The sequence below is a fragment of the Capricornis sumatraensis genome, chromosome 12, assembly GCF_032405125.1.
Source record: "Capricornis sumatraensis isolate serow.1 chromosome 12, serow.2, whole genome shotgun sequence".
Classification (NCBI taxonomy): Eukaryota; Metazoa; Chordata; class Mammalia; order Artiodactyla; family Bovidae; genus Capricornis; species Capricornis sumatraensis.
Window position 1 is genome coordinate 80,856,519 of NC_091080.1, and position 16,097 is coordinate 80,872,615.

At 40.7% G+C, this 16,097-nt stretch overlaps 1 protein-coding gene and 1 pseudogene across 1 annotated transcript in view; one reads left to right on the plus strand and one right to left on the minus strand.

Moving 5' to 3' along the window:
• The window catches only part of LOC138089050 (ATP-binding cassette sub-family C member 4-like), a 204,649-nt gene that overhangs the window by 80,651 nt on the left and 107,901 nt on the right, over positions 1 to 16,097 (minus strand). The window contains 2 exon segments of the mRNA XM_068984373.1: positions 617 to 767; positions 15,713 to 15,792. Coding sequence (XP_068840474.1) covers positions 617 to 767; positions 15,713 to 15,792 — 231 coding nt within the window.
• Positions 9,826 to 10,727, plus strand: LOC138089203 (transcription elongation factor A protein 1-like; annotated as a pseudogene).

Here is a 16,097-nt window from a genome sequence, read left to right on the forward strand (position 1 = left end):
GGACAGAGGAGCCTAGTGGGCTACAGTCCATGGGGTCACAAAAACTCGACATAACTGATGATTAACACACATCTTTTCAATACATTTAACAATTTCAACTTATTCGAACGTGTAAAACATTGTATTTTTCAAATATATCACTTCTGACACATATTTCCTGAGGTCTCCTTTCCTTTTCCTAATCTTTTCCTTTCATTGTCATGTCTGATAACTTCAGAAGAAGAAAAATTCTCTATGTTAGTTCTTCTAATTAATTCCTTCTACATTGGTTCCAACATGATGAAATACTTTTAAGAATGGTATTAATAGAGTGGATACTCAGCTTTAGGAAGTAAGTCATGAACAAGACAGAAACGGTCTGTGTCCTTGTGGTGCTCACATCCATCCTCTTTGTGCTAAAATGCAAACTGCAGCTGACCCACAATCACCTCCATTTGCTTTAAGGATTCAAAGGGGCCACACTGATTCAAAGCAGCAGAACATTCAATCACCTAATGTTAATACAGTGAGAAATTTCACAAGACAGAGTCTGCAGAACTTCAGGGGTCTGGTTAATTGCAGTACAAATAGAAGCCAGCATGCACTGTCATCCCAAACTGAGAGCCCACGTACTCACTTGTACATTCCAGGCGTTTCACATCTTGTGACGTCTCTAAGAAATATCGCTGAAGAATAACGAAAAGGATGCCAAGGGGAATTGCAGGTATACCAATCCAAGGAATTGCAGCCACCATCACACCCACCACACCAATCACAAGTAGAGATGTCTGAAATAGCAAAAATACAGAGGTCTTCATGTCAATGATACTTTTCAAAGATAAACTTTAATGATTTGCTCTGTTAGGATTAAACTCCTTTCCTTGAAAAACTTGTTGGAACAGCAGGGAATGCTTTCCCTTCCAAATAAATAAAATTATAGGTGGCCCTCATGATATTTGTTGCATGTGCCAACACTTTGATAAGAACTTTCTAGGTATCAGCTCTTGTGATACACTCAGTAATCCTTTGAGGCAGGCATGACTAGTTTTAACAGATGAGAATATTTGAGGTTCAGAGAGTAGGAGTTCACTTCCAAACTATCAGGAGTCAGCTGCTGCTGCTACTGCTGCTAAGTCGCTTCAGTTGTGTCCGACTCTGTGTGACCCCATAGACGGCAGACCACCAGGCTCCTCTGTCCTTGGGATTCTCCAGGCAAGAACACTGGAGTGGGTTGCCATTGCCTTCTCCAATGCATGAAAGTGAAAAGTGAACGTGAAGTCACTCAGTCGTGTTCAACTCGTATCGACCCCATGGACTGCAGCCTACCAGGCTCCTCCACCCATGGGATTTTCCGGGCAAGAGTACTGGAGTGGGTTGCCATTGCCTTCTCCAATCAGAAGTCAGCAGGTGTTACTAAAGAGATGAGTGAACAGGTATCACAGATGAGGAATCCAGATGCCTTAGCTATGCATTCAGGGATAAAGAAGTGGTTAATTACAAATTCAGTGTAAAATATCTAGTAACAGTATTATCTAATTTTAGAAATGGAGGAGTGAGGCAGAGGGTGAGGAGAAGCAACTTGATGGAGACTAAGTCACAGAGCTGGGAAGCCCGTGTCATGAGCCATTATGACACATTTAAACTGCCAACATACAGCCATCTTTATATCCATAGTCTAAGTATTAAATTCAGTTCAGTTCAGTCACTCAGTCATGTCTGACTCTTTGTGACCCCATGGACTACAGCATGCCAGGCTTCCCTGTCCATCACCAACTCTTGGAGCTTGCTCAAACTCATGTCCATCGAATCGGTGATGCCATCCAGCCATCTCATCCCCTATGATCCCCTTCTCCTCTTGCCTTCAACCTTTCCCAGCATCAGGGACTTTTTCCAATGAATCAGTTCTTTGCATCAGGCAGCCAAAGTATTGGAGCTTTAGAATCAGTCCTTCCAATGCATATTCAGGATTGATTTCGTTTAGGATTGACTGGTTTGCTCTCCTTGCAGTCCAAAGGACTCTGAAGAGTATTCTCTAAGCTCAGCTTTCTTTAGAGTCCAACTCTCACATCCATATATGACTATTGGAAAAACAATAGTTTTGTTGTTGACTAGAAAAACCTTGGTGAGCAAAGTAATGTCTCTGCTTTCTTCTTTTAATTGGAGGTTAATTACTTTACAATATCGTATTGGTTTCGCCATACATCAACATGAATCCACCACAGGTATACACGTGTTCCCCATCCTGAACCTCCCTCCCTCCTCCCTCCCTGTACTATCCCTCTGGGTCATCTCAGTGCACCAGCCCCAAGAATCCAGTATCATGCATAAAACCTGGACTGGATATTCATTTCATATATGATATTATACATCTTTCAAAGCCATTCTCCCAAATCATCCCACCCTTGCCCTCTCCCACAGAGTCCAAAAGACTGTTCTGTACATCTGTGTCTCTTTTGCTGTCTCGCATACAGGGTTATCGTTACCATCTTTCTAAATTCCACATATATGCATTAGTATATTGTATTGGTGTTTTTCTTTCTGGCTTGCTTCACTCTGTATAATAGGTTCCAGTTTCATCCACTTCATTAGAACTGATTCAAATGTATTTTTAATGGCTGAGTAATACTCCATTGTGTATAAGTTCCATAGCTTTCTTATCCATTCATCTGCTGATGTACATCTAGGTTGCTTCCAGGTCCTGGCTAATGTAAACAGTGCTGTGATGAACATTGGGGTACACGTGTCTCTTTCAATTCTGGTTTCTTCAGTGTGTATGCACAGCACTGGGATTGCTGGGTCATAAGGCAGTTCTATTTCCAGCTTTTTAAGGAATTTCCACACTGTTCTCCATAGTGGCTGTGCTAGTTTCCCTTCCAACCAACAGTGTAAAAGGGTTCCCTTTTCTCTGCACCCTCTTCAGCATTTATTGCTTGTAGACCTTTGGATAGCAGCCATTCTGACTGGTGTGAAATGGTACCTCATTGTGATTTTGATTTGCATTTCTCTGATAATGAGTGATGTTGAGCATCTTTACATGTGTTTGTTAGCCATCTGTATGTCTAAACGTAAGACCAGAAACTATAAAACTCCTAGAGGAGAACATAGGCAAAACACTCTCCAATATAAATCACACCAGAATCCTCTATGACCCCTCCCAGAATATTGGAAATAAAAGCAAAAATAAACAAATGGGACCTAATTAAACTTAAAAGCTTCTGCACAACAAAGGTAACTATAAGCAAGGTGAAAAGACAGCCTTCAGAATGGGAGAAAATAATAGCAAATGAAGCAACTGACAAACAACTAATCTCAGAAATATACAAGCAGCTCCTGCAGCTCAATTCCAGAAAAATAAATGACCCAATCAAAACATGGGCCAAAGAACTAAATAGACATGTCTCTGCTTTTTAATATGCTGTCTAGGTGGGTCATAGCTTTTCTTCCAAGGAGCAAGCATCTTTTAATTTCATAGCCACAGTCATGATCTGCAGTGACTTTGGAGCCCAAGAAAATAAAGCCTGTCACTGTTTCCATTGTTTCCCCATCTACCGGCCATGAAGTGATGGGACTTGATGCCATGATCTTAGTTTTCTGAATGTTGTGCTTTAAGCCAAGGTTTTCACTCTTCTTTTTCAATGTCATCAAGAAGCTCTTTAGTTCTTCTTTGCTTTCTGCCATGAGGGTGGTGTCATCTATATATCTGAGCTTCTTGATATTTCTCCTGGAAATCTTGATTCCAGCTTGTGCTTCACGCAGTCTAGCATTTCGCATTATGTACTCTGCATATAAGTTAAATAAGCAGGATAACAATGTACAGCCTTGACATACTCCTTTCCCGATTTGGAACCAGTCAGGTTGTTCCATGCCCAGTCCTAAATGTTGCATTTTGACCTGCATACAGATTTCTCAGGAGACAGGTCAGGTGGTCTGGTATTCCCATCTCTTGAAGAATTTTCCACACTTTGTTGTGATCCATACAGTTAAAGTCTTTGGCATAGTCAATAAAGAAGTAGATGTTTTTCTGGAACTCTTTTTTGATGATCCAAAAGATGTTGGCAATTTGATCTCTGGTTCCTCTGCCTTTTCTAAAACCAGCTTGAACATCTGGAAGTTTATGGTTCATTTACTGTTGAAGCCTGGCTTGGAAATTTTGAGCATTACTTTACTAGCATGTGAGATGAGTGCAATTGTGTGGTAGTTTGAACATTCTTTGGCATTGCCTCTCTTTGGGATTAGAATGAAAACTGACCCTGTCCAGTCCTGTGGCCACTGCTGAGTTTTCCAAATTTGCTGGCATATTGAGTGTAGCACTTTCACAGCATCATCTTTCAGGATTTGAAATAGCTCGACTGGAATTCCATCACCTCCACTAGCTTTGTTTGTAGTGATGCTTTCTAAGGCACACTTGACTTCACATTCCAGGATGTCTGGCTCTAGCTGAGTGATCACACCATCGTGATTATCTGGGTCATGAAGATCTTTTTTGTACAGTTCTGTGTATTCTTCCCACCTCTTCTTAATATCTTCTGCTTCTGTTAAGTCACTACCATTTCTGTCCTTTATTGAGCCCATTTTTGCATGAAATGTTCCCTTGGTATCTCTAATTTTGTTGAAGAGATCTCTAGTCTTTCACATTCTATTTATTCCCTCTATTTCTTTGCATTCATCACTGAGGAAAGCTTTCTTATCTCTCCTTGCTATTCTTTGGAACTCCACAATCAAATGGGTATATCTTTCTTTCTCTTCTTTACTTTTCACTTCCCTTCTTTTCACAGCTATTTGTAAGGTCTCCTCAGATAGCCATTTTTATTTTTTGCATTTGTTTTTCTTGGAGATGGTCTTGATCCCTGTTCCTGTACAATGTCACGAACCTCCATCCATAGTTCATCAGGTACTCTGTCTATCAGATCTAGTCCCTTAAATCTATTTCTCACTACCATGGTATAATCATAAGGGATTTGATTTAAGTCATACCTAAATGGTCTAGTGGTTATCTCCACTTTCTTCAATTTCAGTCTGAATTTGGCAATTCATGATCTGAGCCACAGTCAGCTGCCAGTCTTGTTTTTGCTGACTGTATAGAGCTTCTCCATCTTTGCCTGCAAAGAATATAATCAATCTGATTTCTGTGTCAACCGTCTGGTGATGTCCATGTGTAGTCTTGTTTTATTGGAAGAGGATATTTGCTATGACCAGTGTGTTAATAGCAACGCACTTGGCAGAACTCTATTAGCCTTTGCCCTGCTTCATTCTGTACTCTAAGGCCAAATATACCTGTTACTCCAGGTGTTTCTTGACTTTCTACTTTTGCATTCCAGTCCCCTATAATGAAAAGGACATCTTTTTAGGGTGTTAGTTCTAGTAAGTCTTGTAGGTCTTCATAGAACTCTTCAACTTCAGCTTCTTCAGCATTACTGGTCAGGGCATAGACTTGGATTACTTGGATTATTGAATAGTTTGCCTTGGAAATGAACAGAGATCATTCTGTCATTTTTGAGACTTCACCCAAGTACTGCATTTTTGACTCTTTTGTTGACTATGATGGCTACTCCATTTCTTCTAAGGGATTCCTGCCCACATTAGTAGATCTAATGGTCATCTGAGTTAAATTCACCCATTCCAGTCCATCTTAGTTCCCTGATTCCTAGAATGTATATGTGCACTCTTTTCATATCCTGTTTGACCACTTCTGATTTACTTGATTCATGGACATAACATTCGAGGTTCCTCTGCAATATTGCTCTTTACAGCATTGAACCTTGCTTCTTTCACCAGTCCCATCCCCAACTGGGTGTTGTTTTTCCTGTGGCTCCATCCCTTCATTCTTTATGGAGTTATTTCTCCACTGATCTCTAGTAGCATATTGGGCACCTACCAACCTGGGGAGTTCATCTTTTAGTGTCCTATCTTTTTGCCTTTTCATACTTTTCATGGGGTTCTCAAGGCAAGAATACTGAAGTGGTTTGCCATTCCCTTCTCCAGTGGACCACATTCTGTCAGAATCACAGTTGATGGAAATTTTGACCAAAAAGGAGCTGGAATAAGAAGGTTGAGATGCTTGTCTGAGTTAACACTGGTTGTTCTGATTGCTCTCAGCACCAGCACCTGAATCCCATGCTCACCAGCCCAGGGCCTCCTCACCTTGTCACCCAGGGTCGCTGGCCCTGGTGCATCTCTAAGGGATGGGTTGGTGGGTAATGCCTGTATCACAGAGATTTGGGGTTTATCATTTTACAGCTCTTCCTGATCAGCTTTCTCAGAGGATCCTCACAACTACCTTGTGAATGAGCAACGTAAGTACTATCATTTCTATTTAGATAGGACATGAAGTTGGGAGGGCAAGTGGTATCCTAAGTTTTCCCAAAGTATTGCAGGTCATGGAGAAGGCCAGGAATGGTTTGTACTCATGGAATTCCAGAGCCACCACTGAAGGAAGAGGAGCCTGGAAAGAGGAGGAAATGTCCAGAATTGTGACTCTGTGGCCAAGAACCCTTGTGAACCAAACTGCACTATATGGAGACCCATGTGTTTTTCCTGTTTCTCTCATCTGTGTCATGGTATCAATATCAAAAAAAGTGAAGAGGATGGAATTCTTAAAGAATAAATTCTAATCATCAGTCAGTTCAGTTCAGTCACTCAGTCATGTCCGACTCTTTGCGACCCCATGAATCGCAGCACGCCAGACCTCCCTGTCCATCACCATCTCCCAGAGTTCACTCAGACTCATGTCCATCGAGTCAGGGATGCCTTCCAGCCATCTCATCCTCTGTCGTCCCCTTCTCCTCCTGCCCCCAATCCCTCCCAGCATCAGAGTCTTTTCCAATGAGTCAACTCTTCGCATGAGGTGGCCAAAGTACTGGAGTTTCAGCTTCAGCATCATTCGTCCAAAGAATTCCCAGGGCTGATCTCCTTCAGAATGGACTGGTTGGATCTCCTTGCAGTCCGAGGGACTCTCAAGAGTCTTCTCCAACACCACAGTTCAAAAGCATCAATTCTTCGGCACTCAGCTTTCTTCACAGTCCAACTCTCACATCCATAGATGACCACAGGAAAAACCATAGCCTTGACTAGATGGACCTTTGTTGGCAAAGTAATGTCTCTGCTTTTGAATGTGCCTCTAGGTTGGTCATAAATTTCCAAGGAGTAAGCGTCTTTTAATTTCATGGCTGCAGTCACCATCTGCAGTGATTTTGGAGCCCAAAATAATAAAGTCTGACACTGTTTCCACTGTTTCCCCATCTATTTCCCATGAAGTGATGGGACCAGATGCCATGATCTTCGTTTTCTGAACGTTGAGCTTTAAGTCAAATTTTTCACTCTCCACTTTCACTTTCATTAAGAGGCTTTTTAGTTCCTCTTCACTTTCTGCCATAAGGGTGGTGTCATCTGCATATCTGAGGTTATTGATATTTCTCCCGGCAATCTTGATTCCCGCTTGTGCTTCATCCAGCCCAGCGTTTCTCATGATGTACTCTGCATACAAGTTAAATAAGCAGGGTGACAATATACAGCCTTGACATACTCCTTTTCCTATTTGGAACCAGTCTGTTGTTCCATGTCCAGTTCTAACTATTGCTTCCTGACCTGCATATAGGTTTCTCAAGAGGCAGGTCAGGTGGTCTGGTATTCCCATCTCTTCCAGAATTTTCCACAGTTTATTGTGATCCACACAGTAAAAGGCTTTGGCATAGTCAATAAAGCAGAAATAGATGTTTTTCTGGAACTCTCTTGCTTTTTTGATGATCCAGTGGATGTTGGCAATTTGATCTCTGGTTCCTCTGCCTTTTCTAAAACCAGCTTGAACATCAGGAAGTTCACAGTTCACGTAGCTGAAGCCTGGCTTGGAGAATTTTGAGCATTACTTTACTACCATGTGAGATGAGTGCAATTGTGTGGTAGTTTGAGCATTCTTTGACATTGCCTCTCTTTGGAACTGGAATGAAAACTGACCTTTTCCAGTCTTGTGGCCACTAGGTTTTCCAAATTTCCTGGCATATTGAGTGTAGCACTTTCACAGCATCATCCTTCAGAATTTGAAATAGCTTGACTGGAATTCCATCACCTCCACTAGCTTTGTTCGTAGTGATACTTTCTAAGGCCCACTTGACTTCACATTCCAAGATGTCTGGCTCTAGGTGAGTGATCACACCATTGTGATTATCTTGATCGTGAAGATCTTTTTTGTATAGTTCTTCTGTGTATTCTCGCCACCTCTTCTTAATATCTTCTGCTTCTGTTAGGTCCATACCATTTCTGTCCTTTATCGAGCCCATTTTTGCATGAAATGTTCCCTTGGTGGCTCTAAATTTCTTGAGGAGATCTCTTGTCTTTCCCATTCTGCTGTTTTCCTCTATTCTAATCATAAATGGGGAAATACAGGGCTGTCTGTTCTCTCTTCTATTAGACCTACAGATGAATAATTTCTTAACAATCACTGGTTTAACTGTGTATTTGACCCTTCTACAACTTTCATATTCATGGAGAGGGGTCCTTCCAGCTCCTTCCACATCTGAGGTTAAGTAAAGTCAATCGGGGTGTTATCAGTGGTTGTCAGGGAAAAAATCTGCTGAAATTTCAATTAGGAAAAAAACCCAAATTACAGTTTTTTAGCAGATTCACATTATTTGATTGGACAATATTCACCAGTTTCAGTAATCTGTTTTTCTATATAATTTAAAGCCTTTAATGACTAACCCAGCCTGGCAGATAACCTGTGAAGCAGAGGTAAGATCAAAATAAAGGGAGCTGTGCCAATGCTCTTTCCTTGAATACCCATTATAGACTGGTAACTTGTTCTCAAAAGCTCCCTAGCTTAGGTTAAATCCTTCAGATTTCATGCCTCTAAGTTCTGTAGCAATTCAAATAGACTTTCTCTAAGATTTTTTTTTTCTACTTGCAGATCATACTATATCCAATCTCACAGAGGATTGAATATTATATTATTCAAACATATGCATACAATATATGGGTTTACATCTATATTTCTGTGTGTATATATATATACACATGTACAATGTGTATATATATACACATATATACACACACATATGTGTGTATATATATACACATATACACATTGTGTGTATATATATATATATACACACACATATATATATATACACACAAACATACACATTTGTGCTTCTTTTATTTATTGCCAGCTCTCTCAAAATCTTTACAGAAGTTGGTAGAAGGCGAGAATAGTATCTAAGCAAAATGTCAACACTCTTGAAGAAGGAAACAGAAGATTTCTTGGGTACAATAAATATCCCTTCCTTGAAGCCCATTTTATTTCTTCCTTCCACATTCCTGGGAATTCCAAGGAGCCTAATCCAAGCTACACACACAATTCTCCCCATCTGATTGGATTTCAGGCCCATCTGATGGCCCACCTCACCATGGCCAATGCTTCTGCACATCTGTCTCACTATGGCACAGAGACAATGATGTGTACACAAGAAACATGTTGACCCAGAAGCAAGTGACCCTAGTCCTGATGCCCCAAGAAATAAGGGGAATCATTATTTAATATGTTTATAACCTATTTGGACCATACCAGTTGAGAATTCTAGCCAAAGTCTATGATTCCATATGATTAAGTGCAAAAATTCTAAGATAAATTCACTGAGAGTACATGGTGATTTTCATCAGTCAGAATAATTCTTTAGTTTGCAGAGAATGACAACCTACACCTAGAGCAGAAATCCCCATTAGCCAAATATTGAGGTGTCTGAGACAGGGTTTAGGGCTCATTCTCTCAAAAATTGACAGAGATGGGCGGGCTCGGTCGGTGAGGAAGCGCCTGGGCACGGCCTGCTGAGGCACCTCGTAGATGCCTGGGCGGCCATGGAGGACGAGGTGATTCCCATTGCCAAGAAGATGGACAAGATGGTGCAGAAGAAGAACGCGGCTGGAGCACTGGATTTACTGAAGGAGCTTAAGAATATTCCCATGACCCTGGAACTGTAACAGTCCACAAGAATTGGAATGTCAGTGAATGCTATTTGCAAGCAGAGCACAGATGAAGTTACATCTTTAGCAAAGCCCCTCATCAAATCCTGGAAAAAGTTATTAGATGGACCATCAATAGATAAAGACTCTGAAGAAAAGATACTGCAGTTATGTCACAGAATAGCCCTGAAGCAAGAGAGGAAAGCAGCTCCATTGGCAACATAAGCAGCAGAAATGATGAAACCAATGCCCGGGACACGTACGTCTCATCTTTCCCTCGGGCGCCAAGCACTTCTGATTCTGTGCGGTTAAGTGCAGGGAGATGCTGGCTGCTGCTCTCCAAACAGGAGATGACTACATTGCCATTGGAGCTGACGAGGAAGAATTGGGATCTCAGATTGAGGAAGCTATCTATCAAGAAATAAGGAATACAGACATGAAATACAAAAATAGAGTACGAAGTAGGATATCAAATCTTAAGGATGCCAAAAATCCAAATTTAAGGAAAAACGTGCTGTGTGGGAACATTCCTTCTGACTTGTTTGCTAGAATGACAGCAGAGGAGATGGCTAGTGATGAGCTCAAAGAGACGTGGAAAAACTTGACCAAAGAAGCCATCAGAGAGACCAGATGGCCAAAACGGGCGGGACCCAGACGGACTTGTTCACGTGCGGCAAATGTAAAAAGAAGAACTGCACTTACACCCAGGTACAAACACGGAGTGCTGATGAACCCATGACAACGTTTGTCGTCTGCAACGAGTGTGGAAACCGGTGGAAGTTCTGTTGAGTTGGAAGCGTTGGCAAAACATCTGGACCATTAAGAAGATGTATTTTGTAATTAGCTTTAAAGACTACGTCAACTAGCTAGTTTTCCTGCAAATCAGATTTTTAAAGTAACTTGCCTCCCTTGGGTTAGTCTCTGGTTTTGACATAGTGTCCCTTCCTTAAACGCCTTCTGTAGTTTCAGGTCAGTAGGGAGACCGCATAATGGTATCTGTTTCAAAACTTTTTTTTTTTCATTTTTATAAACTTTTGGCAGTTAATTTTTACCTTTTTTCTTCTTAAAAGAAAATGTAACAACTTTTTTACAATATAAAACATACGCAGTAGAATGTTACTCTTCTCAGTTAACACACAAGTGGAAATTACATTTTTTTTCCTATATTGGCATGTACCTGCAAATATTAAAAAAGGATAAGAGGCAGTGTAATTATAAGTTTATCAGACATGGTGTGTATTCAAGTAATACTTGACCAGCTTATCTAAATTGTATATAATATTTGAACTAGCATATGAAACTGATTTTAATCATTCTGTTCACAAGTCTGGGATAATTAGATGTTATTTTGCATTTGTAACTAACTGTGATCCTCATTTCTTGTAATTTCTTGTACATGTGTATTACTTGTTCTTAATAGATTTTAGCTCTTGGAAATATGACTTGACTTTGTTGAAATCAGTTTGGTTTGTTGTTTATTTACCCGTTTGACTTTGTAGTGTATTTTAGTCTTGCAGAACACCGTCGTAATTTGGTATGCTTTTCATAAATCCCAGACAGGCAAAGAGTGGAAAGTTTGGACCATTTTTACCTTTTGTAGGAAGACACACTGGGAGGAAGATGTTAGCATTTTAAAATAGTGTGGTTCCTGTGAACAGTTCCTGACTTGACTTTGATTTGGAAATCTGTCCTGACTGAGGACTTTAAGGCTTAAATAGATCATTAAGCTGTGGTCTTTCCATATGGAGACTGATGGAGCATATTTTGACTTGCTGCCTCTGTTACACAGGAGTAAGGCTGAGGGACAGAGGAGTGCATGGGCTATAACATGGCCCACATTTATGGGACAGAACTTGCAGTTAAGTGTGTACCATCTACTTGGTTGGGAATAAGGAAGAATGATCTCACACTGGCTGTAGCACATCTTGAATCCCCAGTTACAAGGACCGCATCTCATCCTGCTCCATCTCCACTCTCCAACCTCTATGGAAAGACTTCAGCACCAGCTTGCATGCCCCTCCTCCCTCCCTTTCCCTACTGCTCACCGCAGGTCAGTTTGATGCAGTAGAGAAAACATCCAGAAGTCCACATGAAGACCCCACATGTAAGAATTTCGCACTGGTGCCATCCCACCTCCACTTTGTCAGGTCACAGAGTAACCTTTTATCACTTGGAAAATAACATGAATTTTTGAAAGAATGAGTGTAAGATTAAAATAGTCCCACTTTTAAGTGAGCCATTTTTAAATTTGTAATTCAATAAAGTTTCTTGTTATAAAAAAAAATTGACAGAGATGGTAAGACCATACACCCACTCTTAATTTTAGGAAAATCTGGGATATATCAACACTTTAAAAGGATGGTGGTGAGAATTAAATGAGATTATGTATATAAAGTGCTTACCAGTCTATGTATGACAAATAGAATAGAAACTCTAAGCCCATTGTTACCACCCTTCAGTGTATTCTGGGTGCCATCAATCGGGAGAGGAAAGATGGTGTATTAATAGATTTAAGGCCCAAAGGGCTTAAGAATCCCATGAATTTGGACCCTTAGAGGCCATTCATGCTCACCACTAGAACAGCCTAGTATATCCAAGGATATATCTGAGTGGTGGTATTTTTTTCTAGATGTAGTGATGATGTCACATGTATTAAAGTGACTGTTGCTTTTCTCTGGCCACAAACAGAATTGAATCTGAGGTCTATTTTGTTTGTACTTTCAAAAATACTATGACCAATAAACCTCATGCCTACTACAGTTTTTGTCCTCTCTGTATTTTCTTCTCAGCTCTAGGCCTTCCAAAGATTGATCACCTTAGGAATATGACAGCAAGTCAACATTTTTGGAGAAGTTTATTTTCTTATTCCATATTCTCTGTTTCACGCTCTGCTTCTTCTTGGTAAAGACTTACTGTTATGACACTCTTGAGCATCTATGGGAGACTAAGATGACACCACCCTTATGACAGAAAGTGAAGAGGAGCTCAAAAGCCTCTTGATGAAAGTGAAAGTGGAGAGTGAAAAAGTTGGCTTAAAGCTCAACATTCAGAAAACAAAGATCATGGCATCCGGTCCCATCACTTCATGGGAAATAGATGGGGAAACAGTGGAAACAGTGTCAGACTTTATTTTTTGGGACTCCAAAATCACTGCAGATGGTAACTGCAGCCATGAAATTAAAAGACACTTACTCCTTGGAAGAAAAGTTATGACCAACCTAGATAGCATATTCAAAAGCAGAGACATTACTTTGCCGACTAAGGTCCGTCTAGTTAAGGCTATGGTTTTTCCTGTGGTCATATATGGATGTGAGATTTGGACTGTGAAGAAGGCTGAGCGCCAAAGAATTGATGCTTTGGAACTGTGGTGTTGGAGAAGACTCTTGAGAGTCCCTTGGACTGCAAGGAGATCCAACCAGTCCATTCTGAAGGAGATCAGCCCTGGGATTTCTTTAGAATGATGCTAAAGCTGAAACTCCAGTATTTTGGCCACCTCATGTGAAGAACTGATTCACTGGAAAAGACTCTGATGCTGTGAGGGATTGGCGGCAGGAGGAGAAGGGGACGACAGAGGATGAGAAGGCTGGACGGCATCACTGACTCGATGGACATGAGTCTGAGTGAACTCCGGGAGATAGTGATGGACAGGGAGGCCTGGCGTGCTGCGATTCATGGGGTCACAAAGAGTCGGACATGACTGAGCGACTAAACTGAACTGAACTGAGTGAAAAAAGTGGTAGACCTTTTAATTAACTAAACCAAACAAGATTATTCAATAAGATATTCCAAAGATAAGATCGATTTGACATTTTCTATTTCATGCACCATTAACTGGTATATTGATATCAATGGAAGTACAAAGGAGCTGGGATTCGAAATCAATAAAACTGAAGTTTTCTCTCCTCATTACTGAGGCTGTTTTATCCTGAAATCGGCAGTATCTATCCCTGTCCTACATCATACAAAAACATGCAATTGATTCTGATTATAAGGGCTAATGAACCATGTGCTAAGCACACAGCAGGCCAGCCAGCTTTAGAAAACCAACCTTGGCCTAGCTTGTTGTAGCTAAGGAACAGAACTTTCACAAAATCTTTTCAAAGTAATTACCAATCACTGTCAAAATGTGACACCTCTTTACTGAAAGACTGCTTCTGAGTATAAGCAACATAGCTGAACCCAACAGGACACCTTTATAAAATGTTTGCAGAAAAGAAAAACTAAAAAGATATATCTTTGCAGTAAGAGTACTCTGCCTCTGAGACTCAGCTTACTTCTCACTGGGAAGAGTGGAAGCCTTTGCCCATAGGTTGCACTGCACAGAAATTCATTGCTGCATTTCTGTGTGTAGCCTTTGATAAATGCATTTCACTTCCAAAATGAACACGTGGAAAGTTGCCACAGCTTGAATCACTAAAAAGCATAAAGAACTAAACCACAACAAAAAAGCATTCCAAATGAGCATTCTAAATGAGGAGATGAGAGCTGAGAGGACCCAACACCGTTCTTTAGAATCTCAAGTTCACAGATAAAACAAAGGCTGTATAGAAGGTATGTCTATGGTATTTCTATCTTTTTGTTTTAAAGACACCTTACAACAGAGCAATTGCCACTTAAAAAGAAATTCTTACATAAACAAAAAAGACATTTTCTGAGATGACTTTGATCCCTTACTTGAATTATTGGCTTAAAGGCTTTGTATCCTCAATAACTGCTCTTTATTTTCCTTGTTCAGCTATTACTTTTCAACTTATCATTTATTACTCTTTTCTTTGTAAGTAACCACACCTGGTCTTATCAAAAAAAAATGGTACAACAAATACTTGTCTTCTGTGGTAATGGGTTTCCCTAAGGGCTCACAAGAAGAACCCCTGGAGAAGGGCATGGGTAAAAGAAAGCTGAGCACCGAAGAACTGATGCTTTTGAACTATGGTGTTGGAGAAGACTTTTGAGAGTCCCTTGGACTGCAAGCAGATCAAACCAGTCAATCCTGAAGGAAAACAGTCTTAAATATACATTGGAAGGACTGATGCTGAAGTTGAAGCTCCAATACTTTGGCTAACTGATGCAAAGAACTAACTCATTGGAAAAGACCCTGATGCTGGGAAAGATTGAAGGCAGGAGGAAAAGGGAATGACAGCAGGTGAGATGGTTGGATGGCATCACCGACTCTACAGACATGAGCTTGAGCAAGCTCTGGGAGTTGGTGATGGACAGGGAGGCCTGGCTTGCTGCAGTCCATGGGGTTGCAAAGAGTCAGACATGACTGAGTGACGGAACTGAACTGAACTGAACCCACTCTAGTATTCTTGCCTGAAGAATTCCATAGACAGAAGAGACTGGTGGCTCCTGTTCATCAGGTCACAAAGAGTCAGAAATGACTGAGCAATCAACACTTTCTCTTTTCTATGGTCATAAGACACATAATTTAGTTCATCTAGGCTATCTTTCCATGCGAGGTGATTCTGTTATTAAATGCCCTCACAGTAAAGAGAATCCATGCCAGACACCTGGAAGGCAGAGGGAGAACCACTTACCCAGCATGTCGCTGCTTCAGACCAACCTTGACGTGACTGTGTAGACACTTCTGCCCCAGGTGTTCCTCATGTTAACTCAGCCTCCCAATCACAACTGCACCTTTCTCTCACAAACATGACCTTTCACTTAAGATAACAGGACACACTGTCAGGCTGAAAGGATCACCCTCAGCCCCTGTGAAAAGACCTTAAGAAACAGACTCTGTGCTCTTCCTGTGAGAACTGTGACAGGACTGTTACATTACCTGGATGAAATCAAGAAATGTCAGGGGCAGCAAGTCATCCATATCGCCAATGTCTTTAGAGAAACGATTCAAAATTCTTCCTGCAAGAACAGGACACAAGAAATTACTTCCCCAGATAAGCCCTTTAAGAGAAACAATTCATGAACAAACCAAAACAATATTTTTAAACTATATGCATTTATTATAGAGTCATATGAAATAAGCTGATTTCAGTGGTAAAGAAAGAGAAAATAGGATGATATCTAAACAGAGATAAAATTCTACCAAATAGCAGTGGGTGGGATGTTGAAATTGAGCCCTGATTTTTAAAAGAATAGGGGGAATCTTCTTGGCAGCATCAAGAAGAGTTGGTCAATTTGAGAATCTTCTCCCTTTTTAGATCCAT